This window comes from Micropterus salmoides, unplaced genomic scaffold (genome assembly GCF_014851395.1).
Source record: "Micropterus salmoides isolate LMB-PRFRI ecotype aquatic unplaced genomic scaffold, ASM1485139v1 Ms_hic_scaffold_2, whole genome shotgun sequence".
NCBI lineage: Eukaryota > Metazoa > Chordata > Actinopteri > Centrarchiformes > Centrarchidae > Micropterus > Micropterus salmoides.
Genome location: NW_024041150.1, coordinates 12,710,736 through 12,729,453, shown reverse-complemented (window position 1 = coordinate 12,729,453; position 18,718 = coordinate 12,710,736). Strand labels below are relative to the sequence as shown.

Below are 18,718 nucleotides of genomic sequence, written 5' to 3'. Positions count from 1 at the left end.
GTCTCAAGCGGTGTTTAAAACATACTGCAGCCAGTAGCCTTCTTTTATTTACTCTACATAAATTAAATGTATTGTCAAAATCAGCACTGCATTGCACACTTCTATTCTGATGATACCATCTTGGTGGCTTGCCTTTGGCTCGACTGTTAGCTGCTCTAAACTCCCAGGGGCAAAATATATTTTAAAAGAACCACACTACTGCAGTGCCATCACCTTTTCTAATACAGTTCAGCACTATGAATGCTTAGGAATATGATTAGATAGCTGATTGTCCTACAAAGCTTACTGTATGTTGAACTCCTAGCTCAAAAGCTCAAAAGTCAAATTGGATTCCTTCCCTGAAACTGAGCTTTTTTTCTCCCATCAAAACAGAAAACAAATCATATAATTTGGATTATAGAGATGCCATCTTTAAACCACTGGATGCTGTTCACCACCGTGCCATTCAGTTCATCACACATCACTGATTTTTATTTATTTATTTATTTTCCCCTGTAGCGGGAATCAGCATACCTGTGTTTAAATTCAAAAAGGCCTCACTATCGAAGCGCTTGATATAATTAATATCCTTGAGTTCAAAGTAAACAACTTTGACACCAGATTACAGGATAGATCAGCTTCAAAAGTCCTCATACCAGCTCTGAACTGGGGAGGACTGGTGTTTGTAATAAGCACCTCAGCAGTGGTGGAAAGTTACTTAGCACTTCCTTGAGTATTTCTGTAATGCTACTTTAAAAGTCTACTCCACTACATTTCAGAGGGAAAGATCGTACTTTTTACTTCACCAAATTATTCTGACAGACACAGCTACTGTTTTTACTTTAATTTCCCAGATGACATCCTCCACCTGTGTTTTAAGGTACTATCCCAGCTACGTTTTTAGAAGAGGTATTTCCCACTGTATGTCCTTTTTTATTTTACTGATTATTAACGTCTCTGATTTTATTAACAGTGGCACGTGTTCTGACAGGAACCAGGAAAAGAGATCACATTTCTCCTGTTTTAGCTTCTTTGCATTGGCTTCCAGTAAAATCCAGAATAGAATTTAAAATCATTCTTCTTACCTACAAAGCTCTTAATGGTCAGGCACCATCTTATCTTAAAGAGCTCATAGTACCTTACTACCCCACCAGAGCACTGCGCTCCCAGAATGCAGGGTTACTTGTGGTTCCTAGAGTCTCCAAAAGTAGACTAGGAGCCAGAGCGTTCAGCTATCAAGCTCCTCTCCTGTGGAACCAGGTTCCAGTTTGGGTTCAGGAGGCAGACACCATCTCCACATTTAAGAGTAGGCTTAAGACTTTCCTCTTTGATAAAGCTTATAGTTAGGGCTGGCTCAGGTGAGTCCTGAACCATCCCTTAGTTATGCTGCTATAGGCCTAGACTGCCGGGGGATTTCCCATGATGCACTGAGCTCCTCTCTCCTCTACTTTCTCTCCCTCTGTATGCAACCTCATCCCATTATTGCATGTTACTAACACAACTTCTTCCCCCTCCTGCAGTTTTGTGCTTTCTCATCCCTGCTTCGACACAATTGCAGTGCAACATTGCTAACAAGCTTCTGAAGGTACACATCCGGCCAAAACTTCTGGAGAAATATAAGAAAAATGTTCACATTTCTCCCTTAATACTCCTGCGCTGTCCAAAACTGAAGCTCTTTTAAAAAGACGACATCACTTCACATTTGACACATGTACAGTTTTATTGTTCCGCCATGTACACACTGCAGCTGCTATGCCTTGTTAGCGTTTCAGGTTAACGTTTTAGTAATAATTTGATAACGTCATACATGCCCGCGTAGATATTTGCGCTGTTAATATGTATATATTTTTATCACCATGGAAACAAGATGCTCATATATCAAATCAACGATCTCTTTTTGACATTTCTTTTATTGTTCCATTGGATCACACTCAAAATAAATGGCAACGTGAGGATCGTATTGTTACATAGATAAAGTCTGTAGATGAACACCAAACATCAGTCTGTACACAATTCAACCGGCAAATCCTCTACATCTACGGTGGCAAAAAAAGTCTTCATTTGTCTTTACTTTTAGCTTTAGAACACATTCAAACACACACACCACTCTCAGCTTCAACTGCTGGAGTAAACAGATATCACAAATGGACGGTAATAAATAAATAAGGAAGTTTGTATGTGATGAAGTCAGTGGAAGTTTAATCCTGATAGCAGTGATAACAAGAACAACAGCAATGAAAGCAAAGCATATCTGTTATGTGTGGTGTCCATAAACCTGAAGGACAAGTCTGGTGTTGTTCTGTAGTTTTTTATTGTCAACAAACCCCATGAAAAGACCAAAACCACCAATGTGACTTCCCTGCCCCGTCTGTGGCTCTCAGCCCCCGAGCCCATCGGTTCCTATTGAAGATGTAAAGCCTTAAAAACTAATCATAAATAGATTGTTTCATCTTTTAAAAAGGCTCACTGTGTCAAATTAACAGGAGGTAACGGTGCATGTGGGGCTGAGTCAGAATAAATTACAGTGATCAGTCACAGCCTTAACTTCATTCATTACTCAGGAAGCAATGAAACATTTTTTGAAATGTCCTCTCTGGTGTCAGCTAGAGCCATGTCACTTTTGGCCATGTTTGTTTCATGATCGAAAAAAACAGATTATGACGAGATAGCCCACTAATGTACAGAACTAATTAAGTAGCCTAAATGTTTCATCATGTAAATAAAGCAAAACATAGTTTCTGCACACAGCGACTGATTTTGCAGCATCACACATGATTGACAAGTAAAATATGTTAATTGGTGGAAAAACAACAGGGCAGCAATGACGAGCTAAAATCCTCAAATATAATACTTTTTTCTCCCTGATATGAACCACAATGTGGGATAACGGTAAATTATGACAATTTATTGTGGTGCTCTGTGAAAAGGTTCTCTTTTGAATAAACTTTACTTACTTACCCTTAGTATGAGTCAAATTCCAAAGATCATTACATTTCCCATAATGCAACTCAATGGCATCTCTTTGTTAGACCCTCCCTGCTAGATACACACCCCTCCAGCTTGTTACACAGGCTTCCTGTTAGTCTTCAACCCCAAAGCGGAGATAACCTGATGACATCACCATGACGTTTTACAACTGACTTTCACATGTGAAACAGGTTAGGCGCACATTCTCCACTACGTTTAACTAAATATGTCCATGGTGATGGAGGAACATGTCACCCAGTGCAACAGTGAGGCTCACCGATGTGTCGTAATAGTTGCTGGAGCTCAATGGCACAGAGGAAGAACACACACGTACAGTACTTGTTATCAGATACATTCAATGTTGGTTCGACTCCGCACGTGGGATTTGTTGACAAGAACAATGCGGCCAGACTTTTCCTTTAAAAGGCTCGATGGAGGACCATTATATGAGCACGGCTGCAGTTTGAGGTGAGGAGAAGCAGCGCGTGTGAGGTTGCAGGGCGAAACACAGACGGCATAGACACGCTGTATATACACACAGAGGTGGCAGCTCTGTGACGTGTAAAATGTGAATGCACAACACGCATTAGAAGGACAGACGCGAACAAAATAAAAGGGCAGATGCATCATGGGAAGACAAAAGGTGTGATCACACAGCCTTTGTAAACAGGTCAGCAGGGCGGTGTTCGGTTGTATAAAGAGTCCATGATGATACGCACATTCACTCCTCCCAATTTCTTCTCTATGTAACATTAATCTCATCTGTACGGTGGCCATTCTCCAGCTGAATCGGTGCATGTACAGCAGGTTTAGGTGGGCTAATGTATTAAATGCTTTGAATTTTTTTCCGGACTTTTCCCCCCAGTCTAAGCATGATTTTTTTGTCTCCTATGTACAAATGTTTACAAGAGTTCTTCAAGAAGAGGCCTGTGCGTGAGGTGAAACGTCCGAGATGCCCCCTTTGACTTTGACCCACCTTCGGTGAGTCGTAGCGTAATCACACCACAGCAGACATAAAGGTAGAAACAAAAACCATCTTCCGACAAAAATGAAGGGTGCTATCTTTGGTCACAAAAAGAGCAAATGAAACACAATGTGAAGGAAGGAAGAGTGTTAAAGCACAAAAATACTGTTCCTTTATTCAACAAAAAAACCCTCAAACTTCAATCCAGTGATCAGCGAGGACAAGGAGAAGGGGATCTGGAACATCTTGATCTGAGGAAGCATACGTCACTAAAGGCTTTTAAGATGGAGGCAGAGGATCTGTGAAAGCAGCTGCTCAGTCAAAGCTCTCCTCCTCCTCCTCCTGGTCTCCTCCCTCCTCCTCCTCCTCCTCCTCCTCCTCTTCCTGGTTTTCCTCACAGTAGCGTTGGAGCAGTCGGTGCAGGTGCTGCTGCAGTGCGTCGGGCCGCAGGGCGTCTGGGTGGTCGTCCAGACGCTCCAGGTGCACGTGCTTCCCCTGGGCATCCCTCACCACAGTCCTCTTCTGGGTTCGCGACTTACGCATCTGGCTTCTGCGGGAACAGAAAAAGAAGAGTTACAGAAGCCCATGCTGATGGACTGTCAATCACCAGCCATGTTGACAGGCATGGACTGACCAGATCCTGCCTCCCCCAAGGTTCACGTTCTTAAATGGGCCACATCCAGGGATGCCAATATTAAAATTAAATCATTAAATCAAATCAGTTCATTTTCCATGCACGTGCATGTGATTCACTGCAAAATGAAACTTTTGAAAATGAATGAATGAAAATTTTTATTTTATTTTTGGAATTGCATAGTTAAATAACACATTACATCGCATACTGTTGGAAGGAAATGACAACTCTAAAGCAAAACAGTGACACAATGATAATTATTTAATTATTTTAATTACTTTTAAAAAATCTAATCATGTAATTTGAAAAAGAACGGCCAATTAAAAAACAGCCCAATTTTCAATTAGTTTTTTTGGTTTGGTCTTCTTAAATAATCCACCTCAAAATGAAAACAGGATACCACAATAATTTTGAATGAATAAATATTTCCATTTTTATATAATAATATTAATATATAATATAATTTTAGCTAATTTCTTGTTAAAATCAACAAATAACCGCCTTTTAAACATTAAAATGGAACTAGAAAGTGGATTTTCAAAATTTTTATTTTGTCATACATCATGTGCACTCAAATGGAAAACGAAATCTTTGATTAAATTTTGTAATTGTGATTTTGGCAGCTGCAGAGTTCCACACAGGCCTTGTTCTCTTTAGGTCCTCACCCACTGCTATGTTTCCATGCTAACCTGAAATGTGGGTGAACCAAGGTTTTGATCTGTGTTTGTTATTTTCAGAGGATGAGCTGAGCCTGAATATTGACATTTAGACGTGAGCAGGTTAGGATTCCTATGGCCAGGTCTGCAAACATGGTAAGTCAGAAACTGAACACAAACCATGCAACTTTGTCCACATTTCATACTTCAAAGCTACTTAAATTTTTACAACCTGGGCTATATTTTCTGTCCATCATTCCTATTTATACAAGGACACTGTGGCAACAGCAACGCAAGTCAGGGACACTGAGATAAATGGGCTAAAAGCAATGCATTAACTGGGATTGTCTCATTTTTCTACAAAGAAGAAAAATGCTACAAACTTCTAAAAATAGAGGCTTAAAAACTGTTGGTATGTTTTTTTTGTAAGGTTGTGTCTAACCACGGTGCTATATAATAATGACCAAAACTACAAGAATAACAGGTTGTAAAAAAAAATCTAATCTAGTCTTCTAATTGCCACTTACCCTGCAAAGTTCAAGTCAAAATCAAAGTTTGGACAGTAACATTAAAGGTTAGAAGGTGCCATCACACCATGCGTCTATGTTAACCTCTGCTAAATGCTTTTAGTAAACACCCGTTTCTACCCACTCCCATGCTGCTGTCCAACCTTTTAACCACAGAACCGTCGTCCTGCACAATGTCTTTCTCTACTACATGAGGCAGGAGTACTTTCCCAAAGCCTCCAGCATAACTCAATGCCTAGAGGGAAAAGAACGAGGGAGGAGAGAGGCATCAGAAGGAGGAAAGACAAACACTGGAAACCTGACACAACTATCTGCTCAACAGCAGTTTCTGACTACCTATATATCAGCATGTAGTGGAGGCACTTGTAAAGATACACTGGGACTGTGGAATCACACCTCCAAATTTAAATTTTCTCTTATTACCAAGAGTTAATCCAAGAACACCTAGTAAATATGTGCAATCAGCTCTTGATAGAATAGTCTTTCATCGTGTTTCTAGTTTGAACACGCTGACCTTCTCAAAGTCCTCTCTGGCTGAGGGGAGATCTGCAGCAAGTGAGGGGTCTCCAGTATGCTTCTCCATCCTCTCGCCTCTCACCACTGTTGTCTTGACAACCTTGCTGACCTTTCGACCTTGCACTGGCTCCACCTCGAACTCTGATGCGGTGGCAGCGCCCAGGGCCAGGGGCTCCGAGAACGTCAACTGAAGATAAGATAAGATGTCAAAGCACCAATTGTTACGTACTATGTATAATGAAGTATGTGCTTTTATGTTTTATCTATTGCTGTCACTGGGTCAAACCTTCAGTATGTACTTTTACAGCAAAATACCAGCGAAACTAATCACATTCCCTCCGCGTAGGTGTTTTAGTACTAAGAAAGTAGCACATTTTAGCGTGCTAACACACTAAACTAAGATGTTAACATGTTAAACATGGTAAACATTAAACCTGCAAAACATCAGCATGTTAGCATTATCATTGTGGATGTTAGCATGCTAATGTTAGCATTTAGGTGAAAGCAGATCTATGTGGGTACAACCTCACAGAGCCGCTAGCATGGCTGTAGGAATTTGCCTGAATAAACTAGCAATAACAAGATTCTAATTGTTGGTAAGGCCATGCCAACCTCATTAAATTATACTTAAACAAGTACTTGAGACTTAAGAATCTGAAAGATGAGATACTGATTTGCACACATAACTGAATAACATTATTTATTGTTTGATGAATGCTGCATTTCATTTAAAGTGAGACATTTTCTGCTAGTATATTGTCACAGGCAGTAAATTAATGCACACAGATGCATTGTCAAAGCAATTAACATAATGGATCTGTATTATAATGATTGCTAACCAACATTAGCTAGCTAGTTTGTGTAGAACTTGGCCACTAAACATGCTTTTACGTTTTACCTTTCACATATATCACACAGGTATTTTTAATGAATGCAGTTTCAGTATGTTTCACTATTACGTGACATGCAAGCCTCAGTGGGCAGTTTTCTCTTGGTGTTTTGGCCACACCTTTGCATTTGTTTGTGTCAGAAGTCGGCATTTCCAAACTTAAAAATAACTCCCTTCATCAGCAAATGTAGAAGATTCTAGGAGCAGTCTCAAAGATGCAATGAACACTAGCAGGATTAGATAACTAACGTTCAAGGAAGCAATAGAAGATGTTCATAAACTACATAAATGATGTATAAACCACATAATGGTTTAAAACATCTGACAGTAGCTGGTAGATGACACTGACCTCTTTCTGATCTCCGTCACTGTGAAGCACAGTTCTCTTCACCACTCTGGAAACAGCGTCTCCCTCCTCGATCTGCACCGTCTCCTGGTGAGAGCCCTCAATGGTCACTTCCTGTGTCTCCATGCCATCCGCTGACACATATTTGCGAATCACCTTCCGTGTGATCTGGTGGACAGGACAGAAAGAGAATCTCTTTGCTGTAAAAACTGTAAACATTTTTCATCATATACGTCAAGGAATAGCACTTTTTTAAGTGTAAATTGTGGATATTTTTATGTTGTTGACATCTTTGAATGTTCCCTTACTTTCTTAACTACCATGTTGCCATGCTCATCTGTGTACTTCTCCTCTGTGACAGTCTGTGGTGGGATATCTGGGAGATTATCCGCCTGTAACAAGACAAGAAACCGTCAATTCATAAGGGTACAATCAACAGCATTGTTTTATATGAATTTCAAGCAACATATGACATAAATCACCCAAACATGAGAAGCAGCATCAAATCTACAGTCTTTTTTAAAGCCGCTATGTGTGGATTTTTTTCTGCAATTATAGAATATTTCAAGTCATTCTGATGGCATATGTTTCTGGAGTTGTGAAAATGTGTGTCCTGCATAGCTATCTTCCCGTCTCTTTGTTGACACTATAACAAGGATCACCAAAGTCAAAACATTTAAAATCTGACCCTTTAACCTTCCAGTATTAAATCATTCAAATCAACCTTAAAAATCATTTCTATACCAGAACAAAGACATGAAACGGACATGAAGTCGGGCAACAAAACAACAAAATACCAATCTTCCACCGTTAGTAATCTTCTTTCACCATTGCAGAAAATAACTTTTGTGCCAAGCAAATGTAACAAGTGTGGGACACTCTGCAGTATATGATTAACCAGGAAAGTCAACTCCAGCATGAAGCCCCCCCCCCTGCCCCTCCACCTCCTCACACACACACACACACACACACCAGGAAGCATTAAACCTCTGCTACCCACTGACCCTGCAGCACTCACATGGTGCACTGGGGCGGCACAGCTGAGTCATGCTTGTTTACCTGTATGATAACTCTGCGTCGGACCACCCTGGTGGTCAGCACCTCCTCCTCTGAGCTATCAGAGGACAGCAACCCTAGCTCCTCAGCTATCTCCTGGGAGACAGCACACAACCAGCATGGGTCAATATATGACTACAGCACACTCCTGCAGGCAGCGGCTATTCCTTCTTTTCTCTTTATCTCACTTATGTGTTCGCTTGTCAAAGAGTTCATGTACAGACAAATGGAATGAGTGATGAATAAAATAAAGAAAGTGTATGGCTGTACATAATAGTGAAGTGAGATGAAGAGAAGGCACAGTTATGCAAACAATTTCAACTGAAACAAACGTGCAAGGATGGGTACCAGTGTGCGAAATATGGGAAGTCTCAGAGCCCTCGATTACATTTCTTAGATTATTTTATCTTGCCTTTGTTTGCATTTTGAAATGTTAAAAGGTTAGGAGCAGTTAACAGTGAACAGACACCTGATGTACACTCATAAACAAGTCCATATAGCAAAATATCAATCCTCAATTGGTCAACAGAAAAACCAGTGACAGCCCTACCATCTCAATACAAATTAATAAACTAAATGACATATGGAGAGTTGCTAGTCAACCACTATACTGCAAATGATCTCGCAGTGTATACTTCCAATCTTGGTCTGAACAGGTGGAGATGCATCAAAATCTAGTGAAAACCTGAAGAGTGCAATTCGACAGGACGTTGTGCACCCTTCCAGCGTTTGCGCAACGAAAACAGTGACTTCTATGCAATTAGCCAACTTGGCTATTCCAGGGAGCTATTTCCTGTGTTTCATGTAAAAGTAAATTTTTTTTGGAAAGCTGTAGGAGGCTCGGGCAGCTTGCCCTGACATTGTTTGGTGTGAGACCTCATTCCCCCAGATCTCTACAAAAGAGGTAACGAGTGTAAACCTAGCATCACCGATGAGAGTCACAATGGCCACATTTATGGAAAATACGGCAGGTTAAAACAAAGCAAACCTGAATTCTCCTTATCTTTAAAGTACTGCGCACAGCACTGGTCCCCCCAATTGTGGAAGGATATTTCGCACACTGATGGGATCAACAACAAGCAGAAATCAAGGGATGCAAACAGGTGCGGATGTGAACAAGGAGTTACAGGTTACAGCAGGTTGTAAATGTCACCAATGCTGACTTCACAATTAGCAACTAAATAGGTTACACCACCACTGTCAAACACAGCTTTTTCAGTCACAGCAACTTGTCATATTTATCGAACTTTTGTTATTTTCTGGAAAGTTTAGACCCTCATGCACACAGAAACACTTGTTAGCCTTATTGAAGTAAAATGCAAACGTGTGTTTTTTTATCTTGAATGCAGCACCACAGCAACCAGCCTGGAAGGGCAAGACAGTAGCCAGTGCAGCACTGTGCTCATGCTCGACCTCTTACCCTTCCCAGGAAGTCGTCATCATCAAAATACCCTGCCTGATCTCTGGAAAGAAGCTCCTCACACACAGGGAGGTCGCCCTCTGTTCGACACTCCCGTGAACCCTCTGAATCATAAGTGAATTCACCGAGACTTTCGCTGCCAGAAGAGAATCGTTTGTAATCTTCCACTTGGAGGTAAGGGTGGGCGGTATGCTTAGGGCTCGCTTTCAGGAAGCTGAAATCAGGGCTACTCCCAGGCATTGGGGACGAGGGTTCGGAGATATGATAGGTAAACTCATGCTCTAGTTTCACTTCTTCTGGTTCAGAGAAGTCAGAGAAGGCTTGTCTGCAGTCAAAGAATTCCAGATCTGAGTCAGAGTGCTGTGGAGATTCCGATCCCTTACTGAGTTCCTTTGGTAGGACCTTTGGATCCTCTGATTGAAATTCAGAGACTGTTTTCTCAAATTCCGAGAGAACTCTGTTAAAGTCTGGGGAAAACTCAAAATCTTCAGACTCTCCTTTGGTAGTGTCTTCAGCCACAGCCTCAGCTGAAATGGAGTCCCTGAACACTGGAGACAACGGACTCAAATCATTCATGGAGGGTTGGCTACATTCAGAAACTCTCAGGGTCTGATGTCCTGAAAATATTGCTTCATAATCTGGTGGCACCAAAAACTGTGTTGACATGGGTGAAAAAAGCTCACTGGACTGTGCTTTCTTAGGGGACAACTCCCACTCTGAATACCCACATGATGTCTTCTCAGATGTGATTAGAACTGGAGTAACAGTTCTGTGGGTCGTGTATGAGTTCTGCTCAGGTAGCTGTAGGGGAACTGATTTCATTCGCTTGGCATCTGTGAACAGCACACCACCTATTTTACTGGCATCTTGTGCCACTGTTGTAGCAGACAACTTGTGTGTATGAAACTGTGTTTCCTCTGGCGAAGGAGCCTGTAAGTGAACATCAACATGATTTTAATAACTTCACAAAAAAAACAAAAAAATCAACATACAGGTTGGTAAGCATGATTAAATTTTAAAGTTAGTATCACTGTGCAGTGACAGTTTTTAAGTCCCATCCAGCCAACATCTCATACAGTTCAGAACAATATGTGTGAAGCCATGACATGCAAATTTTAAAAGCATCTTTGCATCAGACAAATAAATCAGAACTGAAGGGAAAGTATTTTCCCAAACACATTCCGGACACAATCGAGTCACTGCACTCCTTTTTGTCATTAGTCCATCAAGGCACACAGAATTATTTCCTCCATCCAAGTGACATGCTCTCAGTCTTACCCTTTTTGAGGCTTTCTTGCTCTTTAGTTCTCCAGCACTGGTGTGTAGGATCTTCTTTACCTTTCTTTTAGCATCTTGAACTGGTGATGGCTTCACATGAGAATCTTTCTGGAAGTCTTCCTCACAAACAGGGGTTTGTAAAGTTGAGATTCTTTCAGCCTCTGATCCACGCTGCATCCATTCACTGATTTCGACATTCGACAAAACTGATTGTGCTTTTGGGATTTTTTGCCACTCAGGATTGGCATGTCCTTCCTTAGACTTTGTCTCACTAGTTTGAATTAGTAATGGTGACACGGCCAATGGCCTTTTGTCAGGTAATAATGAAGACCCATCGGGCAGTAAAGGAGATGTCACCTGACTCAGAGATTCTGGTTTAAAGCCCCCCCTATCAGTCCCCTTAAAACAAAAGTCAAATTCCTCCTCTGACTCATCAGTTTGGGGGCTTACTGGCCTTGGACTATCATCAATCCAACAATCCAAAGGTAAAGGAACAAACTCCGAGTCCGATGACAAAGACACTGGTGAAGATGATTTATCAACACGGTTAGCGTCCATAAAATAAGAAGACAAAATTCTCATAAACTCAGGTACTGGTGAGTCAGGCAGCAGTCGTCTGAACTCATTGACAGATGATATTGATTCAGGTGAGGACGGTCTGTCAGTCTCAGTGACTCTTGATGATGTGACCATAAGCTCGCATTCTGAATCTGAACCCATTGATTCAAGAGATGATGACCTATGAATACTGGTGTACTCCGGAATCGATACTGTAAACTGAGGTATGGGAGAGTCTGGAGACAGCGACCTGTTCTCATTAAACTCAGGCATTGATTCTGGAGATGATGCTCTTGTGTCAACCATGTGCATGGCTGATTCAGGCGACATAAGTCTGTATTCAGGCAGAGACTGAGATGACAACGGCCTGTCTCTCTCATTCTGATCCTCAGACAGTGTAGACTCTGGAGATGACGGCCTGCATTCTGCAAACTGAGATTCCAAATTTCCAAATGGCATATCATCTATTTCTGATGCCGAAGTCTCAGTTGAAGATGATGCTGATCTCTGGAACTTCACGCATTCTGGCAATGCCATTGTAAATTCAGGTAAGGGGGAATCTGGTGAGAGTGGTCTAAACTGATTGACTGATGATACAGATTCTGGAGATGAGGCTCTCGCTTCTCTCACCATGACTGAATCAGGGGACGTGGGTCTGTAGTCTATCAAGGATTCTGGTGAATAGCATAGATCATCATCTTCTGCGTCTGATACTGATACAACTACCCAATCATCATCAGACCCTGTTTGTGTCTCACAGACAGGTATTTCAAATGTGTACTTAGCCTGTCTGTATGGAGCTGTTCCTGAAGACGAAATGTATTCAATCATTGGTGGAGGTGACACTGATGGTACTGTGGCAGTGGCATCTTGCTCATTTTTATCTTTTCCTTTATTATCTTGTTCATAATCTGGAACACTCATTTCATATTCTATTGTGCTGCCAATAAATTGCATGAACCCTGTTTTACTGCTGAAAGTTTCTCCCGCATACTGAGGATCACGTACTTGAGAAATCAGCTTCCATAGCTCTGCATCATAAATGAGATTGTACTCAGCTACTGTGACGGCTGATTCCTCAAGTGAGGTAGGTGCCACTGTTGTTGATAACACAGTGCTATCAAGGGTTGCTTCATTGCCAGCTGGGACTTTTAATTCAGTTATTGATGATTTGGGTGCTAACAGTAATTCCTCTCTATCTGATTTAATAGACTCTGGTGATGCTGACCTCTCTTCTGTACAAAACGGGTCTGAAGTTTGTGACAAATCATCTGAATCTGAAAATACAGTGGGTGATATGTCTCTCACAGTCATGACATTTTCTACAAATGTCTTTGTAAAATCCGGTATTGGTGAATCAGGGGGCAGGGGTTTACATTCATCATCTGATCTCTCTGACTGTGGTGATAGTGAACTCATGTCAGTGAGTTCTATGTCACATGGAGCAAAACAATATTCCATTTCTGACAATATTGATTCTGGCGAGGAAAACCCATAGTATGTTTCTGCTGTCGTAGTCTCAAGAACGTTTTGTGTAAACCAAGGAAGAGGTGAGTCTGGAGACAACCTCTTGTGTTCATCAAGTGACTGAGTAGATTCTGGAGATACTGATCGGATGTTTCCAAGTAACATCAATGCCGCAGGTGACAGAGGTTTGTACTCGTTTATGGATTCAACTGAAAATGGTCTCTCTTGTACTTCCGGTCCCACTGATTCAGGAGAAGATGGTCTATCCTCACCATCATAATTCATGGCCATCAAAAGATCACTTAAAGCATACTCAATATCTGATTCAATGGATTCAGGGGAGGATGATCTATACCCGGGATTCACAATAACATGTCCAGACTTTGCTGGTGTGTATTCAGGTATGGGTGAATCTGGTGACAGACCCTGGTATTCATCTCCAGATGTTCCTGAGCCAGGTGAAGGGGGTCTATTGCCATAAACTAGTGATCCTAGGCTTATAACAATGTATTCTATATCAGAACATGTTGATTCGGGAGATGCTGACCTATGTCCAAAGACAGTATCAGGGATTCCAAATATTGGCTGCATAAAGTCCTGTACTGGAGAATCAGGAGAAAGTCCTCTGTGTATACTCAGAGATGCTAAGGACTCAAGAGATGAACGTCGGTCCTCTATGATCATTGGGAAAGATAACTCAATTTCCACATCCATATCAGACAACACTGACTCAGGTGAAGTGGACCTCAAGTCCATATGTGATACAGGGGACTCTTGTAGAGCCTGTGTAAATTCAGGAATGGGTGAGTCTGGCGAAAGAGGTCTAAATTCATCTTTGGATGCAGCTGAACCAGGAGATGCTGCTCTGTCCTCAAAAAGCCAAGGAATACACAAATCAGTCTCCAAATCCTCATCTGAATATTCTGACCCAGGTGATGTGGATCTATGTGTTACTCCTAAGATAGTGGGTGCACTGATAGTGTACAGGGGTAGAGGAGAGTCAGGAGACAAACATCTAAGATCAGAGTCAGACACCCCTGATTGACGGGATTCTGCTCTGTCCTCAAATTCAAACATCTGTGAAATCAAAGGCGCATATTCTATTTCTGAAGCCTCTGATTCAGGAGACAATGATCTGCAAGCATTAAACTCAGGATATGTATCTAGCAAAGCCTGTCTGAGGTCAGGCACAGGGGAATCAGGAGAAAGTCCTCTGTGTATACTCAGAGATGCACAGGACGCAGAAGATGAACGTCGGTCCTCTATGATCATTGGGAAAGATAACTCAATTTCCATGTCCAAATCTGACAACACTGACTCAGGTGAAGTGGACCTTAAGTCCATATGTGATACAGGGGACTCTTGTAGAGCCTGTGTAAATTCAGGAATGGGTGAGTCTGGCGAAAGAGGTCTAAATTCATCTTTGGATGCAGCTGAACCAGGAGATGCTGCTCTGTCCTCAAAAAGCCAAGGAATACACAAATCAGTCTCCAAATCCTCATCTGAACATTCTGACCCAGGTGATGAGGATCTGTATCTCACTCCTAAAATAGTGGGTGCACTGATAGAGTACAGGGGTAGAGGAGAGTCAGGAGACAAACATCTAAGATCAGAGTAGGACACCCCTGATTGACGGGATTCTGCTCTGTCCTCAAATTCAAACATCTGTGAATTCAAAGGCGCATATTCTATTTCTGAAGCCTCTGATTCAGGCGACAATGATCTGCAAGCATTAAACTCAGGATATGTATCTAGCAAAGCCTGTCTGAAGTCAGGCACAGGGGAATCAGGAGAAAGTCCTCTGTGTATACTCAGAGATGCACAGGACGCAGAAGATGAACGTCGGTCCTCTATGATCATTGGGAAAGATAACTCAATTTCCATGTCCAAATCTGACAACACTGACTCAGGTGAAGTGGACCTTAAATCCATATGTGATATGAAGGACTCTTGTAGAGCCTGTGTAAATTCAGGAATGGATGAGTCTGGCGAAAGACCTTCATCTTTGGATGCAGTTGAACCAGGAGATGCTGCTCTGTCCTCAAAAAGCCAAGGAATACACAAATCAGTCTCCAAATCCTCATCTGAATATTCTGACTCAGGTGATGTGGATCTGTATCTCACTCCTAAAATAGTGGGTGCACTGATAGAGTACAGGGGTAGAGGAGAGTCAGGAGACAAACATCTAAGATCAGAGTAGGACACCCCTGATTGATGGGATTCTGCTCTGTCCTCAAATTCAAACATCTGTGAATTCAAAGGCGCATATTCTATTTCTGAAGCCTCTGATTCAGGCGACAATGATCTGCAAGCATTAAACTCAGGATATGTATCTAGCAAAGCCTGTCTGAAGTCAGGCACAGGGGAATCAGGAGTAAGTCCTCTGTGTATACTCAGAGATGCACAGGACGCAGAAGATGAACGTCGGTCCTCTATGATCATTGGGAAAGATAACTCAATTTCCACGTCCAAATCTGACAACACTGACTCAGGTGAAGTGGACCTTAAGTCCATATGTGATACAGGGGACTCTTGTAGAGCCTGTGTAAATTCAGGAATGGGTGAGTCTGGCGAAAGAGGTCTAAATTCATCTTTGGATGCAGCTGAACCAGGAGATGCTGCTCTGTCCTCAAAAAGCCAAGGAATACACAAATCAGTCTCCAAATCCTCATCTGAATATTCTGACCCAGGTGATGTGGATCTATGTGTTACTCCTAAGATAGTGGGTGCACTGATAGAGTACAGGGGTAGAGGAGAGTCAGGAGACAAACATCTAAGATCAGAGTAGGACACCCCTGATTGACGGGATTCTGCTCTGTCCTCAAATTCAAACATCTGTGAAATCAAAGGCGCATATTCTATTTCTGAATCCTCTGATTCAGGAGACAATGATCTGCAAGCATTAAACTCAGGATATGTATCTAGCAAAGCCTGTCTGAGGTCAGGCACAGGGGAATCAGGAGAAAGTCCTCTGTGTATACTCAGAGATGCACAGGACGCAGAAGATGAACGTCGGCCCTCTATGATCATTGGGAAAGGTAACTCAATTTCCACGTCCAAATCTGACAACACTGACTCAGGTGAAGTGGACCTTAAGTCCATATGTGATACAGGGGACTCTTGTAGAGCCTGTGTAAATTCAGGAATGGGTGAGTCTGGCGAAAGATCTTCATCTTTGGATGCAGCTGAACCAGGAGATGCTGCTCTGTCCTCAAAAAGCCAAGGAATACACAAATCAGTCTCCAAATCCTCATCTGAATATTCTGACCCAGGTGATGTGGATCTGTATCTCACTCCTAAAATAGTGGGTGCACTGATAGTGTACAGGGGTAGAGGAGAGTCAGGAGACAAACATCTAAGATCAGAGTAGGACACCCCTGATTGACGGGATTCTGCTCTGTCCTCAAATTCAAACATCTGTGAATTCAAAGGCGCATATTCTATTTCTGAAGCCTCTGATTCAGGCGACAATGATCTGCAAGCATTAAACTCAGGATATGTATCTAGCAAAGCCTGTCTGAAGTCAGGCACAGGGGAATCAGGAGAAAGTCCTCTGTGTATACTCAGAGATGCACAGGACGCAGAAGATGAACGTCGGTCCTCTATGATCATTGGGAAAGATAACTCAATTTCCACGTCCAAATCTGACAACACTGACTCAGGTGAAGTGGACCTTAAGTCCATATGTGATATGAAGGACTCTTGTAGAGCCTGTGTAAATTCAGGAATGGGTGAGTCTGGCGAAAGAGGTCTAAATTCATCTTTGGATGCAGTTGAACCAGGAGATGCTGCTCTGTCCTCAAAAAGCCAAGGAATACACAAATCAGTCTCCAAATCCTCATCTGAACATTCTGACCCAGGTGATGTGGATCTATATGTTACTGTCACCATAGGAGGTTCAGTATGAGTGTATTGAGGTACTGGAGAGTCAGGAGACAAACAATGGTATTCATAGAAAGACGAAATTGATTGTGGAGAATCTGCCCTCCCATCGACTTCAAACAGCTGAGACATTAGTGGAGCAAGTTCTACATCTGATGCCACTGATTCTGGTGATAATGACCTGTTAGTATTAACACCAGCATTTGGAACTGGCAAAGCAGGTCTGAACTCAAGTATAGGAGAATCAGGGGACAGTCTTCTGTATTTACTGACTGATGCAAGCGACTCGGGAGATGAAGGTCGGTCCTCTGATAACTTAGAGAAACGTAATTTCATTTCCACTTCCAAATCTGACAACACTGACTCCGGCGAAGAGGACCTATATTCCATGTGTGTGCTTAAGGACTCTTGTAGCAGCTGTCTAAACTCTGGAATAGGGGAGTCTGATGAAAGAGTGCTAAATTTATTCAGAGAACCAGTTGATTCAGGAGAAGATGATCTGAAATTTGATATTAACATGAGTGATGAGGGTGAGAAAGGCCTACACTCTGATTCAGAATCAAGTGACAGAGGTCTCTTTTCAACTTCTAGATCTAATGACTCAGGAGAATCTGGTCTATCTTCAGTCATAGATTGGGAATCAAACAAACACTCAACATCTGATGTAGCTGATTCAGGAGAAGCTGACCTAAAACCAACAAACGATGGGAAACGTTCGACTCCTCTTGCTATGTATTGAGGTAAAGGTGAATCTGGTGAAAGGGCCCAGCATTCATCACCGGATGCTACTGAATCAGGTGATAGAGGTCTACGATCATTGGATACTGATGCAAATGGCCCATCTTTATGCTCTATATTTGAATAACAAACAGACTCAGGTGATGTAGATTTGTATTCAGCAGCTGAAATAGTTAAAGCATGTCTCAATTCAGGTATGGGTGAATCAGGTGAAAGTGCCCTGAGTTCATTTTCAGAATCGGGTGTGAAGGATCTCCCATGCACGGCTGATTCCATATATTGCCTAAACTGTGGTAGAGGAGAATCTGCTGATAAAGTCCTAAACTCATTAACTGATAATGTTGAATCAGGAGATAATGTTCTTAATTCTGTTGTTATCATCAGTGAATGAGGTGACAGAGGCCTATATTCTGTCACTGATTCTGGTGAGCGTGGCCTCTCATTAATTTCTGATGTCGCAGAATCGGGAGAATCTGCTCTGTCTTGAATGCCAAATTGTGAAGAAAAAGATCCTGATGAATCCCAGAGATCGGAGGCACCTGATTCAGGCGAGCATGATCTGTAACCACCAACTAAAGCAACAGAGTCCTCTAACTCCATCCTAAAGTCAGGCACTGGTGAGTCAGGAGAGAGGGGCCCATGTTTACTCAGTGAGACTTCTGATTCAGGAGATGACAACCTTGACTCAGTAGAAAATTGTCGAATGGGTGGATCTTGACACAAAGGTCTATCCCCATCCAATGAGTTGTCATCTGACATTGGCCTACATGTCTCTTCTGCATCTGAATCAAGGGGAAAGTACTCTTTACTAGTCTCCACATATTCAAACATTTCAGCTTTG

General features: G+C 42.0%; 1 protein-coding gene across 1 annotated transcript in view; it reads right to left on the bottom strand.

Annotated features, from left to right (window-relative positions):
* Positions 1–1,680: 1,680 nt before the first annotated feature.
* ank2b (ankyrin 2b, neuronal) overlaps positions 1,681–18,718 on the bottom strand; it is a 126,933-nt gene continuing 109,895 nt past the window's right edge. Inside the window, exons 48-52 of the mRNA XM_038731151.1 lie at positions 7,787–7,870; positions 7,482–7,646; positions 6,242–6,430; positions 5,871–5,962; positions 1,681–4,460 (exon numbers count right to left, since the gene is read on the bottom strand). Coding sequence (XP_038587079.1) covers positions 4,226–4,460; positions 5,871–5,962; positions 6,242–6,430; positions 7,482–7,646; positions 7,787–7,870 — 765 coding nt within the window. The 3' untranslated portion in view covers positions 1,681–4,225. The remainder of the gene's footprint in view (positions 4,461–5,870; positions 5,963–6,241; positions 6,431–7,481; positions 7,647–7,786; positions 7,871–18,718) is intronic.